Source organism: Acomys russatus, chromosome 32 (assembly GCF_903995435.1).
Source record: "Acomys russatus chromosome 32, mAcoRus1.1, whole genome shotgun sequence".
Taxonomy (NCBI): domain Eukaryota; kingdom Metazoa; phylum Chordata; class Mammalia; order Rodentia; family Muridae; genus Acomys; species Acomys russatus.
Genome location: NC_067168.1, coordinates 46,415,550 through 46,436,876, shown reverse-complemented (window position 1 = coordinate 46,436,876; position 21,327 = coordinate 46,415,550). Strand labels below are relative to the sequence as shown.

The 21,327-nt window shown below is 48.5% G+C and overlaps 1 protein-coding gene across 1 annotated transcript in view; it reads left to right on the top strand.

The window, feature by feature from the left end:
* Ulk4 (unc-51 like kinase 4) overlaps positions 1-19,204 on the top strand; it is a 280,600-nt gene extending 261,396 nt beyond the window's left edge. The window contains exons 35-36 of the mRNA XM_051140405.1: positions 17,412-17,497; positions 19,044-19,204. Coding sequence (XP_050996362.1) covers positions 17,412-17,497; positions 19,044-19,107 — 150 coding nt within the window. The 3' untranslated portion in view covers positions 19,108-19,204. The remainder of the gene's footprint in view (positions 1-17,411; positions 17,498-19,043) is intronic.
* Positions 19,205-21,327: the final 2,123 nt, after the last annotated feature.

Here is a 21,327-nt window from a genome sequence, read left to right as displayed (position 1 = left end):
CCCTCTCCCTCCCCCCCCTCCTAGGATAACCCACTTCTCTTGGCTCTGGCTCCCCTGGCATGTGGGTCCCCGAGCCAGGCTGAGGGGCAGTGCAGGGAACAGCCATAACTAAAAATTCATGCAGCCCTACCCAGAATTCTTAGCAGGCAAAGCCCTGAGTTCAGGTATCTACGCCACGTGGCTGTGACAGAGGCAGCTTGTCATATGAGCCTTCGCTTTCACATGAATGGAAGAAGCTCTAGGGTCTTACGTGCAATAGATGTGAGACCCAGAGAAATGACAAGAAGTGGAGCAGCACCAGATTTCCACTCTTAGGGTGGAAATCACCACACTGCTCATTAGACTCCTGAGTCCAGGAGAACCAGTCACTCGGACCCACGGATACTCTTTATTCTGGGCCACTATTGTTACAGCTGTGGGTTCTAGGCCAAGGCTTAACATTAATTTGGATTTGTTGATGGCAGTGATCTCATGAATAATTTAAAATTGGATTCTGAGGGTACCACCAGCTTTCAAGGGTCAACCCTTAGGCTTTCTGGAGAAGTTAATTTTTATCTCTGGAAAAATAATACAACCTCTGTCACAGGCTGTGTGCTGTTGTCTGTGTGTTTCTGGGTAACATTAAAATATACCATAAGCTGAGAACTGCTCACAGAGCCAAAGAACTGGACTCCCCCCAGATAACTAGTAACAGGGGAGACATTAGGTGGGCTTGGAGGGCTGGCCCACAACAGGGAAAAGAGTAGGTGAGCTTGGGGAGGTGGCTTGTTATAAGCTAATATTAGAATTTCTGTTTCTGGTCCACATGGAGTTACAGACCCGAGATTTACCCTGGGCTGTATAACTAAACAGCTACCAGGGAGGAATGCAGCAAGTGGAAGGAGCTAACATGGCACTCGACACTGCGGTGACAATGGCCCCTAAGAGGTGACAAGCAAGCAGGCAAAGGCTCCAGCTGAATTCCTTGAGCATCTGTAGGGCACAGCTTGTGGAAAACTGGCATGGACCCTGAGCAGGGCACACAGGGTAGAGAGTAGAGGGAAGGCATGGCAGCTGGCACTCACAGGACACAGCTCTGGACAGGAGGCTTGGGGTCCACTGCTGCCACTGAGCACCGAGAGGACTCGTGTACACCCATGCAGTGTCATGTATGCCCGTGCAGCATTGTGTACGCCTCTGCGGCTGCGTTGTGTCCACCTATGTGGGATGGGATGGATTCACAGGGCATGTGTCCAAGTGTTCACCCATGCCCAGGTCTTCTGTTGTTCTGACTGGGAAAGCAGTGATCACAGGGTGTCAGGTAGCACACCGCACTTCTGGCCTCTGATGGGGAAAATTAGGCCTGGATGGAACATTAGCAAAGCAGAGAAGCAAGGCCCAGAGGATCAGAATGTTCCCAGTGTGTCACCACACCCCCCAAGAGACAGCCCGAGCAAAGCAGCTGTGGATTAACGCCTCCTCACCTGGCAACAAGTTTCACTAAAGGCATGGACAGGAGGAAAACTTATCCCTAAAGGACTCACTTCAGAGTGGTCAGGTCAGCACCATGCCTATGTGCTAAATTCTGGAGAGCCAGGGATGCTGCCTCTAAAATGAGAACTTGCAGAAATAAAAACTATGAAAAATACGCAGGCTGGGGGTAGCTGCAAATTAGACATTGCAAGAGAAAAATTAGTGAGTTTAAGCAGTCTAGAGCCTTGCTTTAGTTAATAATGTGTATCTGGAAGCCAATTTAACCCTTGTCAGAAGTTCTTTCCTGCATGGTCAGCTGACTGGGTCAGCTCCCCAAGCCTCCCCCTCCCCCTGGCCGGGTCAGCTGACCCTCCCCCAAGCCTCCCCCTCCCCCGCCACAGTCCCTTATCCCCCTCAGTCACGGGTAATGCATGTTGAGTCAGCTGAAGGCTGCCCTGCTGCTCTGAGCTGAAAGACCCTCTCCTGCAGACAGCCTTCCTCAAAGGCACCCCAAAGAAAGTCCCAGTGTGTGATCCCAGCTAAGAGGGAGGACAGCAGGGCGTGGTAGCGCACGCCTTTAATCCCAGCACTCAGGAGGCAGAGGCAGGTGGATCACTGTGAGCTCGAGGCCAGCCTGGTCTACAAAGCGAGTCCAGGACAGCTAAAAATACAATACATGTCACGAAAAACAAAAACAAAAACAAAACAAACAAAAAGAGAGGGAGAGCAAGCCTTATGCAAGGGCTGTTTATTTAGGTCATCTTTCAGATATTTCCAAAGAGGCTGTGAGCATCTGATCAAGAGCCTTGTCCAAAACCTCAGGAAGCATGGGAGCTCCCGCAGTGCGGCAGTCAGAGCTGGCTTAATACTGGCTAATTAGTGCCTGGTGACTTTAGTCACGTGACCCAAAGTATGCTTGAATCCCAATTTCCCTTGTTGGTTTAAATTCCTCCCAGTTTTGCTAAGGGGAAGAAATTCCAGTGCCCCTTAGCGACACAGACATTTAAGATGACGTTTGGGGCACAGAGCAAGGCCAAAGAGGAGGTGAGTCACTCTGGGCTCAGGTGGCTTCCCAAGTATCTAGCTAGTTTCTGAGCAGGTCCCTGAGGTGAGGGCGAGCCTCATGGAGGTACCTGCCTACTGCAGTACCAGGGAGGCATGCAGGCCCCTCCCTGAGCCCACACGCTGCTGCCTCTGGCTCCCTGTAGCTGTGTGCCTACCCCTGGCCCAGAGCAGCTCCTCATCTGCCTCTCAGAGTGAAGATCAGGGCCTGACCCACACAGAGGAGGGCAGGCCAATGGGCTCAGCCACCAGCATGGCCACTGTGACCTCCTCACCTTTCCCTCTGATCCCAAGACCTCCTGTTCTGTATCAGATCCCAGCTGTGTTCAGAGTTGTGTGCATGCAGACTCTTCTGAGAAGTCTGGGGACCAGGCCCACCCTGTAATGTCCCCTCTGTCCTCCTTCCTCACCTGTAGGTGTCATGCAGCGAGTCTATTGATAAAAAACTGTCAACCAGCCGATGTCCCCACTGCCCCGAGAATCAACATATAGCTCCACCTTCCCATCTTCAAGTGAAAGCTCCATGGCCATTTTCCTTCAAACCAGCACAGTGAGGTCACATCAGTACCTGCACACACAGTGCCCTCAGAGTCCTGTTGACATTTTGTAGGCCCCTCGCATGCCTGGTCACATGTACTTACGTGACCCATGCAGTGTGTCCTTCCTGCCCATCTCAGACACACCTCACTCACTCACTGGAGGCCTCAAGCGTGGAGCCTCCATACTTGCTGCAAATGCTTGTAGGGACTCGCATTAAAATTGGAGGAGGGAGCTCTGTTATGGATTTCCCCGCTGCCCTTACTCAGCGGCTGAGCAGTCGAGCGGCCAGCACTTCGTAACGCGGTGACCTGAGCAAAGGAGGCCACCTGACACTAACTTAGCCTGCCACCCGACGAGGCTGTCCACCCAGCTTCCCTCCTTCCATGGGCAAATCCAGAGAGACATGGCTGACATGGCCCTGTTAGCTTACTCTCCCCCTCCAGGTATCCTTCCCCGTGCCTTCCCCTCCCCTCCCCACATACACATACATACACATGCATACCCACATGCATGCACGCACAAGCAGAAAGACATATACATATGAACATATACTTACTGACACATATCTCCCTGACTCTGAGCATGATGTCAGTACCGTCAGTGTCACAGGGCCAGTGGGCTCAAGTACCGTGTCAACTCGGGAGTCCCTCACTTCTTCTGACCAAGTCCTCACACTTGCTAGGTCACATGACAGCTACCACCTGGAATGTTCTCTCTAATGAAGAATTACTCCAGCCACGTCCCACAGTCACCTGCTGTTCGCCTTGTAGATATTTGCTTTTGTTTCTCAGTACTTAGTTTAGGTCTCTGGGCACGTGTGCACCTTGACCCTATATTTCACTAGAACATTCTAGGGGCAGGCTCTAGTTTATGCCTAATCCCACAAGAGGGCCACAAGTCTCATTTCTTGCCAATGAAACCTGCTTCTTCTCCTTGCTTATTTTGGGCCCGGCTGTTGTAGATGGTTAGCTACACCAGGCCTAAAAGGTTTCACAAACAAGCTCTCTCACATTTACCACTTCAAATATACTGGACTTAATGGCTGGAAACAGATGTAATTATGAATAGTTCCTAAGCAATAAGGGCATTTTTGCCTGTCCTGTGGAGAGTTAAGAAAACTGGCTTGATTCAAGTGAAGGAGGACGCAACTGTGAATAAATTTCATCTCGAAAATAATTGTGTCTTATGGGGTGAAAAAGAAAAGCCCTGAAAGCCTCACCTTGCCGCCTATGGCATCGGGCTGAGCAGGTTCGGTGCAGACGTGAGGGAAGACAGGTGTCCACTTAGGCTGAGGGACAGGCAGGCCAGGAGGAGGAAGGGAGGCTGATGAGAAAGACCAGCCAGGACCTGCCCTCCCAGCCGGCCGCCGGGCACCTTCCCAGATCCTGAAAGATGTGCAGGGGTGGTCCGTGCCCCTTGTCCGTTTTGGCCCCAGAGCTAGGAGCTGCTATCTTGAACTCTAGACACTGTACCCTCCCTCCTCTCCTGTCTCCACATATGGGAGAAAACATCATGGCTGCCTTTCTGAGGCAAACTCATTCCACTCAACACAATAAGCGCTCTTCCAGTCTGCTGCAGACTGCGTCACTTCCTCCCTCTCAGCCTGGGTCATCCATTGTGCTGTCCATCTGCGGATGGCTGTCCACTCTGCTCCATCTCCTGGCTGTGTGTACCTGGTGGGGGGGGGGTGCCTGGGTCACACGCTGGATCTCTTCTCTCTTCTCAGGGCCATGAGGAACCTCTGCACTGATTCCACAGGGGCTGTTCCGCTTTACACCCCACCTATGGAGTTTAAATCTCCTCTTCCCATACTCTTTTCTTACATTTTAATTTATGTGTGTGTTTTGTCTGTATATCTGTGATTGTGTGTGTGTGTGTGTGTGTGTGTGTATGTATGTATGTATATATATATGTATGTGCCATCCCCATAAAGGGTGGAAGATAGCATCGGGTCCCCTAGAACTAGAGTTCAAATCCTCTGAACTACCCTGTGGGTCTTGGGAATCTAAACCTGAGTCTTCTGGAAAGGCAGCCTCTAGAAAGGCTCCTCACTGCTCTGCCAGCTGGAGCCCTTGCTTATTTTCTTGATGCTAGCCACTCTGACTGGGGTGAGATGGAATTTCAGTGTAGTTTTGATTTTCCTTTCTCTGATGGCTGAGAGTGTGGAAACTGCTGCTGATACATATTGGCTGTATTTCTTCTTTTGGGAACTGCCTCTTCACTCTTTTGTCTACTTACTGATAAAGTTGTGGTGGTTTAAATAAAAACAGCCCCCACAGACTCATATTTGAATGCTTAGGGAGTACATTAGGAGGTGTGGGCTTTGAGGAGGTGTGGGCTTTGAGGAGGTGTGGGCTTTTGGAGGAAGTGTGTCATTGGAGGTGGGCTTTGGGGTTTCAAATACTCAAGCCAAGCCCAATGGTCTCTCTCTTCCTGCTGCCTGAGGATCCAGATGCAGAACTCTCAGCTCCTTCTCCAGCACCATGTCTGCCTGTGTGCGGCCACGCTCCCACCATGATGACAGTGGAGGAGATGTCTGAGCTGGAAGCCAGCCCCAGTTCAACACTTTCCTTTGTAAGAGTTGCTGCAGTCATGGCATCTCTTCAGAGTAATCAGGCAGCGAGTGAGGTGCAGGTGACTTGCTTTTGGAGACATCTCTAGTTTCTTTCAGCTTATTCCCTTGTTTAGGAGCCACACATGCTTTTGTGAGGAAGATAAAACCCTAAATGAACTCTGGGGAGCCTACCCTGCACCCCACCCCCTGCCCTGCACTCCAAAGGCAGTTCAGCAAGACTGTGTGAAAATTCTGCATCCATCCATCTAGGGTCAGCATCCAAGGGAGGTCATGAGGCACACAGAGCCTTACCTGGAGTAGTGTGTGCTAATTAACACAAGGTGAGACCTTCGCAGCTGGCAGAGAATCTTCTGGAAAGACCCAGAATGAACCCCACAATGCATGATAGAAGGCAGGAGAGGTAGACGGCCCATGCTGTCACACCGTTGGCTGTCCTCAGATTCTGCTCTGGTGACAGATGGCAAAGGGAGGGAGGCTGTGTCTTTTTTGGTTTTTGGAGACAGGGTTTCTCTGTGTAGCCCTGGCTGTCCTAGACTTGTAGACCAGGCAGGCCTTGAACTCACAGCAATCCACCTGCCTCTGCCTCCCAAGTGCTGGGATTAAAGGCGTGCACCATGCCCGACGCAGCTGTCTTTTTTAAAAAATTCTTTTTACATAATATGCATTGATGTTTGTCCTGCAAGTATGCCTGTGTAAGGGTGTCATATTCCCTGGAAATTGAGTTACAGAGAGCTATGAGCTGCCATGTGGGTGCTGGGAATTGAACCCAGGTCCTTTGGAAGAGCAAACTTGAGAAGCATTCAAGAGAAACAGCTTTAAAGAAACAGGAAAGTGCAGCTGAGAAGACAGAGCAGATCAGAGGCAGGCATGAGGGCTGAATGGCAAGATCTATTTTTGAAATTTAACTCTGAGGTAGAGTTGTCATAGTTACTTGCTTGTTTTTACTTGTGTCTGTGAGCCCCCAGAATTAAAAATAATCCTTCTTGTGTGCTGTGTGCATCTGGAACAAGTGGCCCCGCGCACCTGAGCTGCCTCTGCTACATACTTCTGTCAGCACTGCCTGGACCTGTCAGAGAGGCCCAGGCGCCCTGACTTTATTTTGCTAGACAGGCTCACCAAAGATATTAACAATTGTAAATAAACGCCAGGGCCTGTTCACACTGCATTGTGTTATAGCGCGCGCGCGCGCGCGCACACACACACACACACACACACACACACACACACACACACACACACACATTCTCCCAAGCTTCATGAGGGGTCCTAGGAATAATGTTTATTGACACAAATCCTGGAGGTCTGTGGAGACGGGCAGCATGTTGCATTCTGATATGCAGGCTTGGATCTGTCCCTGAATGGCCAGCAAATCAGTTTTGGGCTTTCACAGCCTTGGCTGCCATCTTCAGGGTCCTGCCGTTACTGGAGGGCCCAGGATGGCTCCTCACACCATGCTGCTGTGTGGGAAACTGAAGTCTAGAACAGGAAACCAGAGTCTACCACAGGGTAGTTCGTACTGCCTTGCCGTTGTGAGATTTGGGAGGACCCGAGGGCCGGCTCTATAGGACAGCAGTGTTGGATAAACATTTGGGTTACTTATTTCAAGTAGTCTGAGCATGCTGGGTGGGTGGGTGCTGGCTCAGGGAGGGACCATGTTAACAGAGCCAGAGTGGAAGGCGGAGGAGTCAGGCTAGCTACTACTCAAAGCATGTTTCCAGGTTTATGTGTACAGACTGTATGTATGGACACATCTGTGTGTATGTATATACATGTTTACGCGTGTGTATATGCACACACTAAACCATAGCCCCAGAATTATTTCCAAACTTTGGTTAACTAGACACAAACTTTGGTTAATTAGACTTTTGTGTCAACCAGACACAACCTAGACTCACTCAGAAAAGTCTCAGCGAGGGACTGTGTACACTGCTTGACCTGTGTCTTAGGGATTGTCTCAGTTAAACCAGCTGGGTATGAAAGCCCACTGTGGGCAGTACCATTTCCTAGGCAGGGTGTTCTCCTCTGTTTAGGGATGGATAAATTGGGCTAAGCACTAGCTGCCAGGCAAACAAGCAAACAAGCAAGCATACATTTGATATTTTTCTCCTACTCTTGACTGTGGATGAGATGTGACTTGATGTGTGATGTTCCTGCCTTGACTTCCTCACAGTGATGGACATAACCTGGAGCCGGGAGCTGACACAGCTACTTTCTCCCCTACGCTGCGTTTTGCCTGAGTTTTAACACAGCCACAGAAGTGAAACCGTATAAAACTGACCCTAACACTGAGATCAAATTCCCCAGCTCTGATGACTGGTGAGCTTCATGTATTCAGTGTAGCTTTTGTTTCTGTTTTGATTTGATGTTAACCCGTCAGATTGTCAAGCCTGGGACCAAGGCCACAACTAAGCACCCTTGACTTCTCCTCGGCCACCCCTAACCATTACCTTATGGCAAGATCACTCCAGCCCAGAGCAGCCCTAAACTGGTGCCGTGGCTCTTCCGACAGGTCTAGCCTCCTCTACTCGATTAGCTTGTTGCCGATGCCCGGCTCCCTCCTTTCCAGCCTTCCTTCCTTCTGCTGGAACATGTGTGGTGTGGAACCTCAGTTGATCTGTTGTTGTTTTTTTCCCCAGGGAGAAAGGGTTTATTTTGGGTCACAGTTCAAGGGTACAGTCTGTCATGGCGGTAAGAACCTGAGGCAGCTGGTCACACCACGTGCTCAGGAAGCAGAGATGAACGCAAGTGCTTGGCTCACTTTGCCCATTTTATTCAGTCTGGGACTCCACCATGGGGCACACTACCCCCGTTTATTAATTAATTTATTTTACATCCTGACTAGAGTCCCCCCCCCCCCGCCTCCTCCCAGGCATTCCCTCCCTGCCCCCACTCTTCCTCTGGCTCTCTTCAGACCTCCCATGGATATCAACCAGCTGTGGCATATCGCATTGCAGTGAGGCTAGGCACATCCTCTCCTATTAAGGCTGGGCGAGGCAGCCCAGTAGGAGAAAAGCGTTCCAAAGGCAGGCAATGTTCTCAGGGCCAGGCCCTGCTCCCGCAGTTAGGAGCCACATGACGACAAAGCTACACAACTGTAGCGTACTGCAGAGGGCCCAGGTCAGTCCCATGCATGCTCCCTGCTTAGGGGTTCAGTATCTTTGAGCCCCTAAAGGCTCAGGTCAGTTGGTTCTGTAGGTTTTCTTATGTTGTCCTTGACCCTTGACCCCTGAAAGCCTTCCTGCCCCTCTTCCAACTCATCAAGCTCTGCATGTTTGGCTGTGACTCTGCAGTTTCCATCAGTTGGCGGGTGAAGCCTCTCCTGATAGTGGTTCCACTAGGTTCCTGTCTGCAAGCCCAGCAGAACATCACTAACAGTGTCAGGTGGGCTCCCTCTCAAGCATGGGTCACAAGCTGGACCCATTATTGGTTGGCCACTCCCTCAATTTCTGCTCCACCTTTCCCCCAGCACATCCTGTAGGCAGGAAAAATTTTAGGTTGAGGTTTTGTGTTTGGGTTGGGGTTCCAATCCCTTCACGGGGAGTCTTGCCTTGTTACAGGAGATGGTCTCTTCAGGCTCCACATCCCCCATTGCTAGGAATCTTAGCTAGGGTCACCCTCAGACTCTTGGCAGTTTCCATTGCCCTAGGCTTGTAGCTTGTCGCAGAGATACACACCCAATTCTAGTTGTCTTTCCCAGTACTCTCTCCCTCCACCCCCCTAATCTGATCCGTCCTGTTCCTGTCCCCACTGCCGCCCCCATCCACCCACAATTTCCGTTCTATTTCCCCTTCTCCTTGAGATTTGCTTGTTCCTTTCTTGAGCCCTTGTTACTTAGCTTCTTTGGGGCTGCAGATTGTAGCATGAATTGTCCTGTGCTGTATGGCTAATATCCACGTATAAGTGAGTATAGTACCATGTGTGTCTTTCTGTGTCTGGGCTACCTAACTCAGGATGATCTTTTCTAGTTCCATCTATTTGCCTGAAAATTTCATGATGTCACCGTTTTTTTAACAGCTAAATAATACTCCACTGTGTAAATGTACACATTTTCTCTATCCATTCTTTGGTTAAAAGACATCTAGATTGTTTCCAGTTTCTGGCTATTACGAAGAAAACTGCTGTGAATATAGTTGAGCAAGTATCCTTGTGGTAGGTAGGTGGGTATATGCCCAGAAGTGGTATAGCAGGGTCTTGAGGTAGAACTATTCCCAATTTTCTGAGGAACTGCCAAATTGATTTCCAAAGTAGCTGTACAAGTGTGCACTGCCACCAGCAATGGAGGAGTGTTCCCTTGTTCCATATCTTTGCCAGCATGAGCTGTCACTTGAGTTTTTTATCTTAGCCATTCTGATGGGTGTAAGATGGAATCTCAAGAGTCATTTTAATTTGCATTTCCCTGATGACTAAGGATGTTGAACATTTCTTTAAGTGCTGCTCAGCCATTAGAGGTTCTTCTGTCAAGAATTCTGTTTAGATCTGTACCCCATTTTTAGATTTTTTATTATTAATTTATTCTTGTTACACCTCAATGGTTATCCCATCCCTTGTATCCTCCCATTCTTCCCTCCCTCCCCTTTTCCCCTTATTCCCCTCCCCTATGACTGTTCCTGAGGGGGACTACCTCCCCCTGTATCTGTGCCCCATTTTTAATTGGGTTATTTGGTTTGTGGATGTCTGGTTTCTTGAGTTCTTTATATATTTTGGATATCAGCCCTCTGTTGGATGTAGGATTGGTGAAGATCTTTTCCTACTCTGTAGGCTGCTATTTTGACTGTGTCCTTTGCCTTACAGAAGCTTTTCATTTTCTTTTTCTTTTTTTAGCTTTTCATTTTCATGAGCCCATTTATTAATTGTTGATCTTAGTTCCTGCACAATTGGTGCTCTATTCAGGAAGTTGTCTCCTGTGAAAACGTGCTCAGGGTTATTACCGGCTTTCTTTCCTACTAGCTTCAGTATATTTGGTTTTATGTTGAGGTCTTTGATCCACTTGGACTTGAGTTTTGTTTTTTGGGTTTTTTGTTTTGTTTTGTTTTGTTTTGTTTTAGGGTGACAGATATGGATCTATTTGCATTCTTCTACAGGCCAACATCCAGTTAGACCAACACCATTTGTCAAAGATGCTTTCTTTTTTCCATTGTATATGTAATGTTGGCTTCTTTATCAAAAGTCAAGTGTACATAGGTGTGTGGATTTACTTCTGGTTCTAGGTCTATTCTACGGAATAATTTAAGGAGTATTGTCATTAACTATTGTTTGAAAGTCTGGTAGAATTCTGCACTAAAACCTTCTGACCCTGAGCTTTTTTTTTTTTTTTTTTTTTTTAAGCTGGGAGACTTTTAATGATTGTTTCTATTTCACCAGGGGTTATAGGTCTATTTAGATTGTTTATCTGATCTTGATTTAACTTTTGTAAGTAGTATCTATCAAGAAAATTGTCCATTTCTTTTAGATTTTTGAATTTTGTGTAGCACAGGTTTTTGAAGAGCTAATGATTCTTTGGATTTTGTAGGTATCTATTCCTATGTCACCCTTTACATTTCTGATTGTTAATTTGGATATTTTCTCTCTGCTTCTTAGTTTGGCTAAGGGTTTGTCTATCTTGCTGATTTTCTCAACAACAACAACAATCCACATTTGTTTTGTTGATTCTCTGTACTGTTCTCTTTGTTTCTATTTCATTGATTACAGCCCTGAGTTTGATTATTTCCCGCTGTCTATTCCTCTTGGGTGTGTTTGCTTCTTTTTGTTCCGGTGTTTTTGGGTGTGCGGTATGAGATCTCACTTAATTTCTTTATGAAGGCATTTAGTGTTATGAATTTTCCTCTTAGCACTGCTTTCATTGTGTCCCATAAGTTTGAGTATGTTGTGCACTTATTTTCATTGAATTCTGGAAAGTCTTTAATTTATTTCTTCCTTGACCCAGTGGTCATTGAGTGGAGAGTTGTTCAGTTTCCACAGATTTGTAGGTTTTCTGTTGTTTCTTTTGTTGTTGAAATCCAGATTTAATCCATGGTAAGATACAAGGAGCTATTTCAATCTTCTTATATTTGTTGAGGCTCGCTTTGTGATTGACCTATGGTCAGTTTTGGAGAAATGTTCAATGCGGTGCTGAAAAGAAGGTATGGTCTTTTGTGTTTGAGTGAAATGTTCTGCGGGTATCTGTTAGGTCCATTTGAGTCATTAACATCTGTTAGTTCCATTACATTATTTCTCTGTTTAGTTTTCTGTCTGTATGACCTGTCCATTGGTGAGAGTGGGGTGTTGAAGTCTCCCACTATTAATGTATGGGGTTTGATGTGTGATTTCAGCTTTTGTAATATTTCTTTTACAAATGTGGGTGCCCTTGCATTTGGGGCATAGATGTTCAGAATTTGGTATTTCCCTTTGATGAGTATGAAGTGTCCTCCATCTGATTAATTTTGGTTGGAAGTCCATTTTGTTTAAATATTAGATTCTAACCATTTACTCTGAGGTATCTATCTTTGATACTGAGGTATGTTTCTTGTATGCAGACTGATAGATACTGTTTTCCACACCAATTCTGTTAGCTTGTGTCTCTTTACCGGGTAACTGAGTCCATTGGTGTTGGAGCTATTAATGACCAGTGATTAATTCCTGTAACTGGGCTCTTGCTACTTTTTGGATTCTTCTTTCTTCCACCCTTCTCTGGCCCCTTTCTTCTTCCCTTTTAACCTCTAACACTAGACATGATGCGGAAAAGGATAGAAAGGAAAGGAAAGAGATCTCTGAATAAAGTCAGGGGTCAGAAAGGGGGCTGGTGAGGAGTATTGAACTCCTTGGGGCAAGTCTGATCTTTGCTGTCAGAATATCTAATTTTTTCTTCTTCTCCTTCTCCTCCTTCTCCTTCTTCTTCCTTCTTCTTCTCCTTCCTTCCTCTTCCACTACTACCTCCTCCTCCTCTTTCGTGTATAACTACTTAACAGACAGTGACCAACAGCAACCAACAGCACACCCTGCCTCTCAGGGCTCTAGCATTTATATACTCTGTTAAAAGTCCCCAGAATTCAAAATGTCACATAATTGTGTAATCTTAAACTGGCAAATTCATGCCCCTGCTGGAGCAAGAGGCAAATCATAGTCATCTGCTGGGAAGCAGCCCCACATATCCACACCTTGGATTAAACCAAAAAAATTATTATATTTCTCTGTTTTTCAAAGAAAAATTCCAAATTTCTCACTATAAATTCCTGTTATTGTGATGGTGGTGGTGGTGGTGTGTGTGTGCACACGCATGCGCACACACATGTGAGCTTCACTTCTTTTGGTTTTGCTAGTGTGAAATAATTCATTTCCTGTGTTTTCTTGGATGTAGTTAACTTCCTTGGATTGAAGTTTTCCTTTTAGCACCTTCTACATGGCTGGATATTGTTTAAACTTGGTTTCGTCATGGATTATCACTTTTTCCATTTATCACGATTGAAAGTATTGCTGGGTATAGTAGTCAGGGCTGAAATCTGTGGCTTTTTAGAGTCTATAAGACATCTGCCCAGGCCCTTCTAGCTCTTAGGGTCTCTGTTGACAAGTCAAGTGTAATTCTGATAGGTCTTCTTTTATAAGTTACTTGGTCTTTTTTTTCCCTGCGGCTTTTAGTATTATTTCTTTGTTGAATATTTAGTTTTGATTATTATGAGGCAAGGGGAAATTTCTTTCTGATCCAATCTATGTTATGCTCTGTAAGCTTCTTATGTGTTTATAGGTATCTCTTCAAGTTAGGAAACTTTTCCTCTATAATTTTGTTGAAAATATTTTCTGGGCCTTTGAGCTGGGATTCTTCTCTTTCCTCTATTCCTTTTATTTGTAGGTTTGGTCTTTTCTCAGTGTCCCAGATGTCCTGGATGTTTTGTGTCAGGAACTTTTCCTTGACAGACGTATTGGTTTCCTCTATACTATCTTCTATGCCATCTCTTGTCTTCTGTGGTAATTGTCGTGTTTGTGGGTCCTGTTCACTTACCAAGGTTTTCCACTCCAGGATTCCCTCAGCTTGTGTTTCCTTTATTGCTTTCATTTCCATTTTCATGTCTTGAACAGTTTTATTCATTTCCTTCACCTGTTCGATTGTATTTTTCCTGGACTTATTTAAGGGATTTATTGCCTATTTAAAGACTGCTATCATCTACATAAGATCTAATATCTTTTTCTTGTACGTCAGCTGTGTTGGAATATCCAGGGCTTGCTGAAGGATGTTACTGATTGTGCTCCTATGCTGGCCTCTAGTAATTTAGGTTTTGGGGTCATTATAGGATTAAGTGCTGATTCCTGAGTTTATCTTTGTCAAATGGGTGTGTTTTGGATGTTTTCCCTTGGTTCTGTTTCTCTTCTGGTTTTCTGGACTGAGTGGCCTGGGGTTCTTGTGACCAGTGAATCTTTAGGTCTAGTGGAGGGGGTGTTTTCAGGTGCCAACAATGACTCGGGGTCCCTATAACCTGTGTGGCCTCCAGAAAAGCAGAGGTCTTTCTGCCCAAGTTGTGGGGCAGAATGTGGAGACCAGGATATGAGGTGTAGTTTATGGCTGTGTGTGCTTTAAGGGGAGTTGGTGGGCATGAGGCAGGATCTCACCTGCGGGCTCTGGTGTGGCCTCCAGCGAACCAGCTGGAGCTCTAAGGTTTCTGTGTATCTCTTACTGTGTTGCAGAGAGCTTCAGTGGTAGCACTGGGATTATAAAATGCTTTGCACAGGAGGCTGGAGAGATGGCTCGGAAGTTAAGAGCCCTCTATTTTCTTCTAGAGGAGTAGCGTCCAGTTCCCAGCACCTACAGTGGATGGCTGAACCACCACCACCAATGCCATCTTCTGGCCTCTACAGGCACCAGCACCCATGAACGCAAGCCTGCTTTGTTTTGAGGCAGGGCCTCGGGTAGCCCAGGCTGACCTTGAACTCCCCATCCGTGCCTCCCAAGTGGTGTGATACAGGCCTGTGCCACATGCCCAGCTCAGACGAGATATTTGGGTATGAACTGAGTGTCTTATTGGACACTGACTCTGTTTTTGCTGAACCCGGAACAGCTGCAGCTATGATTTTGTACATTTTTCCTCCATCCTCTTATTCTGAGATCCAGAAGCTGTCAGTGCTACATTCTCTGAGGCTGCTCATGTGAATGTCGTCTTCTCTGTTCAAACTGATGGGTTCTGTTTGTCTTCACTGACCTTTTGTTTTACTTTTGAGACAATACTGTTATTTTGTTTGTTCTTTTAACTTCTAAAAATTATTTGCTATTTATGTATTTATTATTTAGTATGTGCGTCTTTGTGTTGTGGAGGCCAAAGGAAATTATTTACTATTTATGTATTTATTATTTATGGAGGTCAGAAGACAACCTATGTGCTGAATTACAGTTTTTTTTTCTACTCTAGCTCCCAAATAATGAAACAGACCTGTTAGATTCATTAATAAGCTTTAAAGCACTAAAGCTGGTCAGATTCTCAATGTGTCTATGCTGGCCTGGCTACGTCCCAGCCATGTGCCTTGTTACTTGTCCTCCAGTCTTGCCCTGGTAACCTCAGCTGCATCCTCATCCTCATGGCAACTCCTCGTGGTCCTGAGCCCTGGGAATGGAAATCCCACCTCCTGTCTCCTCTGCCCAGTCATTGGCTCTTCAGTTTCTTTACTAACCAATCAGAGATAATTGGGGTGCAATCTTTACACCACATTGATACAGGAGATTATTCAACAATCGTGACAGTGCCCACGTCCTGGCTGCAGCCCGATCTCAGGGGACAGAAGTCAGCATCTGGGGCTGGAGAGATGGCTCAGCAGTTAAAAGCACTGACTGCTCTTCCAGAGGTCATGAGTTCAATTCCCAGCAACCACATGGTGGCTCACAACCATCTATGGTGTGATCTGATATCCTCCTCTGGCCTGCAGGTGTACATGCAGGCAGTGCTCTGTATACATAATAATAAATAAATAAATCTTAAAAAAAAAAAAAAAAGTCAGCATCTGCACATACAGAGCACAAGACCAAAACCTGTAGATATCAGTACTCTCCTACCACTTGGTTCCTTCTCATCCTGTTTCTAGAGTATTAGTGATTTGCAGTTCAGTCAGTTTTGGTCAGATGAGCCCAAGGCTTGTGTCACTGTAACCTTGTATTTCACCACTGTGTTTTCTTGTCTTTTGTATGAGATAGCTCCAGCTAGCCTAGAACTTACTACACATCCCAGGCTGGCCTTGAACTTGAGTTTTGCCTGCTTCTGCCTTCTAAGCACTGGCCTGGAAGGAGTGACCATCATAGCCAGCTATGGTTAGATTTTCTTGGAGGTTTGCATACCAATTTCAAGTCTCACCCTGGTTGTTAATGCAGTTCTGTCTGGTTGGAAACTCAATGTTAACACTAATTCTGTTTTAGCAACAACAACAACAAAGCTCTGTAGATTCAGCATGAGTTGAGACTCCTGTTTCAGACCTGGGTCAACGGGGTCCCAAGTGCTGTGTGACTCTACCTGGGGTGTCCCTGGCCCTGGGTTCAGGCCTTTGGTATGCTGTCAGAGCATCCCACGCCTGTACAGTAAGGTGGCGTGAGGGGGAGCCCAGGAATTTGTACATGGTTTTGTGGGCTTGCATCCTCCGCCCCTCCTAGGTCATTAGCACCCCAGGGCCTTCTGGCTTCCTAGGTCTCCCATTTTCTGTCTGTTGTGAAGCTGCCTATGTCCACAACAGAGCCAAGTCAGAAGCAGAGGAAGGCGGTCAACTGCAGGCAAGTTACTAGCTGCTGCCACTGCCACTAAGGGGGTCACAGGATTGCCTGTGGCTCGGAGCACACCAGAAACGAAGCTAAGGAGCGGGAAACTCTGCACACCCCGGAGGCTTGGGACCTCCTGCAGACTCTGCTTCCCAAGTCTCTAGTTGGGCGTCTCCTGGTCTTCTGTCCTCTTCTCTGTGTAGCCGCCTGGAGCTGGGGCTTCTGGAGTTCAAACTGGCTATGCCCAGCAAAGGCAGGCACAGCACCCACCACTCAGGCACCTGTGGCCTTCTGCCCAAATCTGCAGCTGTTCCTGACTGTACAGCCTATTTGAGAGCTAGCCATACAACCTGACCAGGCTTGGCAACTGTGCTCAGAGAGACGGAATGGATGGCCTGTGGGTTCTCTATCTCACCCAGCAGCTCTAGAACTTTCCATAGCTGTACTGTCTACAAGTCAGCAACTGCTATTAGAATTCAGGTGTGCCTCAGATTTCATTGTTTCCGTTGAGTTCTTTCAGCTTGCTTATATTCTATTGAGAACTTCATACATGTATACAATAAACATGGCCCTGTTGGCCTCCACTTCCCTCCAACTTCTCCCACATCTCCCCAATGTCCCCTTGCCAACTCCATCCTTTAAAAAAAAAAAAAAAAAAAAAAAAAAATTAGGTCAAGTTAGTGTTGTCCATGTGCCCAGATGTGAGATCATTTACTGGGTCATTGGAAACCTTTCCACAGCAATTGTCACCTGTCAATTGCTCGTTAAGAAATGGAGCCCTGAGGGTACCTCCTCTGCCACCTGAGAGCACCCCCTTTCTCTATAGAGCCTGAGTGCTCAGTACGCTAATCCTGCCTTAGTTGCTATGACCAAGTGGAAAGACATGGAATTCTGGAGCCAGCCAGTGTCAGCTTCATGGGGACAGGTGTGAGGCCGCATGATTTCTGAGTCCACTAACTTCCATGATGTTACCTAGAATACATGGTATGCTTACTTTGCAGTGACTATGGAGCACTGTGTGGGCCCAAACTCATTCAGACAAGTCAGGGGCGGGCCAGCTGACGCTGTCTGCTTCCTTTGCAGGTGACCTCCAATGAGAAGCACCTGGAAAGCCTCAAGGACACGGGTAGTCTCCTGCAGGCCCTGGAACACCTGGCTCCGGCTCACAGGTATGAGAAGCCATGTGACTGATCAGGTCAGCTGTTCTCAGCCATTTTTGGCCCCCATGTCCTCTCATTCAGGGGCCACCATCTTGTGGTCTGTCACTGTACAATGGGATCCTTCCCACTGGGGGAAGCTCACAGGATGGAGGATGCTCCCACGGGGGAGCAGCTAACAGTATGGGGCTGGCCCTGCCTCCCATGCCTCACTGGACAGTCCGTAGGTAACATCTGAGAATGAGGCCTACAGACTAGGGATTGGCCTGCCAGCCAAGGGATGTGCCACACACACTGAAGGCAGACCATGATGCTTGGTGGAGTGACAGCCACTAGTCAGTTCAGTGCTGCAGCCTGGCCAGGATAAGGCTTGGTGACCAGAGAGCCCAGAAGATGGCTCTGGTCCTCTCATCCCCTACCATGGGGAAGAGCCACTCCTCAGAGGAGCCCAACCTCCCTGGTATCTGGCATTTCCTGTGGTTTATGTTTACAGTGTCTGGGATTTGATCTCCATTTGAAGGCAACCGTGGGGGCAGCGCTGAGGGTGATGCCATACCGTAGCTCAGGCTCCAGGCCCTTTACATCTGTCCAGTCCTGTGAGGTTAGAAAGAGGCTGCCCATGGTGTGAGGTAGGCAGGTACACCTACCAGTGCTGACGAGTGCTCAGGGTGGTCAGCAGGGCAGTGGTCAGGCAGCTCCTGAAAGCCCTTCCTGCTTAGGCTGTTTGCCTTGAGACCAATGGTAGCTTATTTTTGTGCTGGACTTAAATTTGGATCAGATGTGTCCAAAGGAGGCTTAGTGTTCTGCCAGGCTTGTGACCTCTCCGCCCACACCCAGGATGCCGGCAGATCTTGCTTTGTCTCGCAGGGTTGTTCAGGTGTCCCCACCTGTGAAGGCCGGATGAGTGGGTGGCACTGCTGTGTCAGGAGGCTGGGCTTCCACCCATGCCAGTCTCTCTGGGGCTTTGGTGGCCAGTGTGGTCCCACAGGACCTACCTGGACTCTGCCAGAAGCAGGCCAAGTTCAAAGACATTCCACCACCCCAGGGCCTTTGATGCACAGGGCAGGAATGCATGACAGTCTCAGAATGGCAGCCCTGTCCCACTGGACTGCAACTCTCTTGCAGCACCCCTCCCTCCCACCACCCACCCACCCACCAGTTACTTCCTTGCCTTTGAGAGTGCCACCCACAGTCTAACGTTCTCCTCAGGGGGCTGCCGTGAGGCCATGCTCACAGCCAGGTTCACGTGTGTCTCAGACCGACCCAGGTTTCTATTTTAAGCTCCCAATTGCCCACATGCAACCTCCAAGCAGTAGCCCAGAGTTCCTGGTGGACAGAAGCTAGCAGAGCAGAGCAGGAAGGGACAGGGTGGGATGTGGAGAGGGTTAGCAATCACGAATGCAGGGCCTGAGGCCAAGGCACAGCTTGGGCCACTCTGGCATGGATGTTCTACGAAGCAGCTGGTCTTTCAGGTGCTTGGACTCAAAAGGCCCACCATCTTAAAAGGGATGTTTGACCCACATAACCTGTTAAGCATCACCACTTTACTCTTCCACAGCTCACCCGCTGATACTGTGGTGGCTTCCTTGGCCCTAGAACTTCTCCAGGCTGTTGGGCACTAGACAAGATCATCCTGTGACTCCCATCAGTTCCAACTCGAGGTCAGATCCCACATTCCTCCTCCCCACCAGCCTCAAGTGGAGCTAATAAAACCAATGGGCCGGAACCTGCTGCCTCAAGTGCTCTCACTGATGGGGTAACTGACCTGCTCCTCCCTATGCAGAGGTCAGTGGCCTCTTCTCTCAGGTTAATGCAGCCTTCAGCAGCAGCTCTGGAGCAGCCCTGCCTAAGTGTTATCTTTCTCTGGCGTTCCTTTTCAGGGACACAGGATTCCAAGAACCCTAGGGAGGCCTGGGACAGACACAAACACACACATACGCCAAACACTAGAGTCCCCAGCTAGGGGGGATGGTGCTGTCAAGGCAGAATTGCTTCTACTGCCTACCTCTCATGCCCCAGATGCTACCATCCCCACCAAGCGCTAAGAGTCAAGTGTGGTGGATCTGGAAGGATGAGGGGCTGCAGTGTGGGGTGGACCAGCCCTGGAAGGTAAGGTGGGGCCTCTGGGGCTTCTTCAGACCAGTTTTCTCGCCCATTTGCAGCTCCAGGCTGCTTCTCTAGGGAGGGGTGTGTACAGATGGACCATCCCCAGAAGCAGCTGGCCAGGTCAGGCAGGCAGGCAGGCAGAGGACCCTTCTGTAGCAGAGAAGCTGGCCCTACGTCACCAGCTCTGCCTTGACACAGTGATCTGGGTAGGCCACCAGCTCCCACCTAGCCACAGCATGCCTGAAGCATCAAAGACCACCATGTTCATTACCTTCCTCAGTCTCCACAGCAACCTGCAAAGGTTTCAGCTTCCTCAGCCAGGGCCTCCTCTTGCCCACTAGGCTGGATTCAGGACTGACTCCACTGTCCTGACCATCCCCAAGCAGAACGCAGATGGGGTGACAGAGAAGCACTAAGCTTTCATGGGGCTAGGAGTGATTGATGTCTTGTCACCAGGTTGCATGTCCAAGTGGTCCTGGCCTGGCTACACTGTGGACTCAGGTCCTACCTCCCCCTCCACACTTACAAACTGCTGTAAAGACTTGAGAGATGAGCATAATGGCTGGTGGGGAGACTGGCAAGCACATCTTTCCCTTTGCCCACCCTCCCTCCAGAGAGCAGACACAGCTGGCTCCTTCCCCAGCAGGCTCCTACCCCCAGGGGGTAGGCAGGGAGCTGCTCAGGCCCTACTTCCTCTCCCTCCGCTGACAACAGCACCCAGCTCAAGCCCTTGGGCTAGCTGCACTGTCTGGAGAGAGCTAGGCAGCTGTGGTGGCTTGTCTATTGGCTCTTTGCATGTCTGTTTTGTTTTCATCATGAACTCACAAGACTCCCAGGACACCGAGCCAGCATTTTCCTGTGTTCTGACCGCCTGACATGGCGAGTGGAGGACTTGGGTCTGCCCTATGGACAGCTCACAGAAGCCCTCTATCACCTTTCCCAGGCACTGGAAAATACAGTGCACAAAAACCCTCCCTGATGCCTGACATGGGTGCAGACAGCCCAGAAAGCTCAGGGAGGTTTAGCTTCAGCACCTGCAGCCCTAACCCATCCCCCAGGAAGCACAAGGGGGAGGGGGGGCAGCGCTGGCCGCACCCAACCCTGCCAACAGTTTGGGGGGGGGGGTGTCCCAGAGAGAAGACAAGACCAGGCCCAGAAACATAGACCCCACTAAGCTTTGCACGGCAGGTGCTCCTGATGCTGCCCTAGTTCCTACTGTCATTTGTTTTGTTTTCACAGCAGACCCCATATACCCCAAAGCCAAGGCCAGCAGCCATGAAATGCCTGTTCTCTGCTTTTCTATTTATGTCATTTCACAGTGGTTTTTTTCCTCAAAACTAAGCTCCATCATTGTGGCCCCTTGCTTGGCCTCATGGCCACCTGCAGAGACCAGCCACTTCCTTCTAGTCCAGGGCTGAGGAGTCAGGGGTAGCAAAGTGGACAGACAGACAGATTCCACATGGACTTGAGGACAGTGCTTTCTGGAGTTTCTCTCGACCTCTGCCTTGCTGAGGCAGTGTACTGAAGAGCACCGAGAACAAACAGCCCTGCAGACCAGCTAGCAGGAAAACGGATGCCAATCTTGCCAGGGCCTTGTTCACTTCCGGCCCTAGAGTGAAGCGCCTTGTGCCTGTTGCCCTCTGGCATGGAGGCTGCTGCAGACATCAGGTGTCTAGCTCCCAAAGAGAGCGCAAAACTGGAGCTGCAGCCAGAACAATGCTCCCCTGCAAATCCCA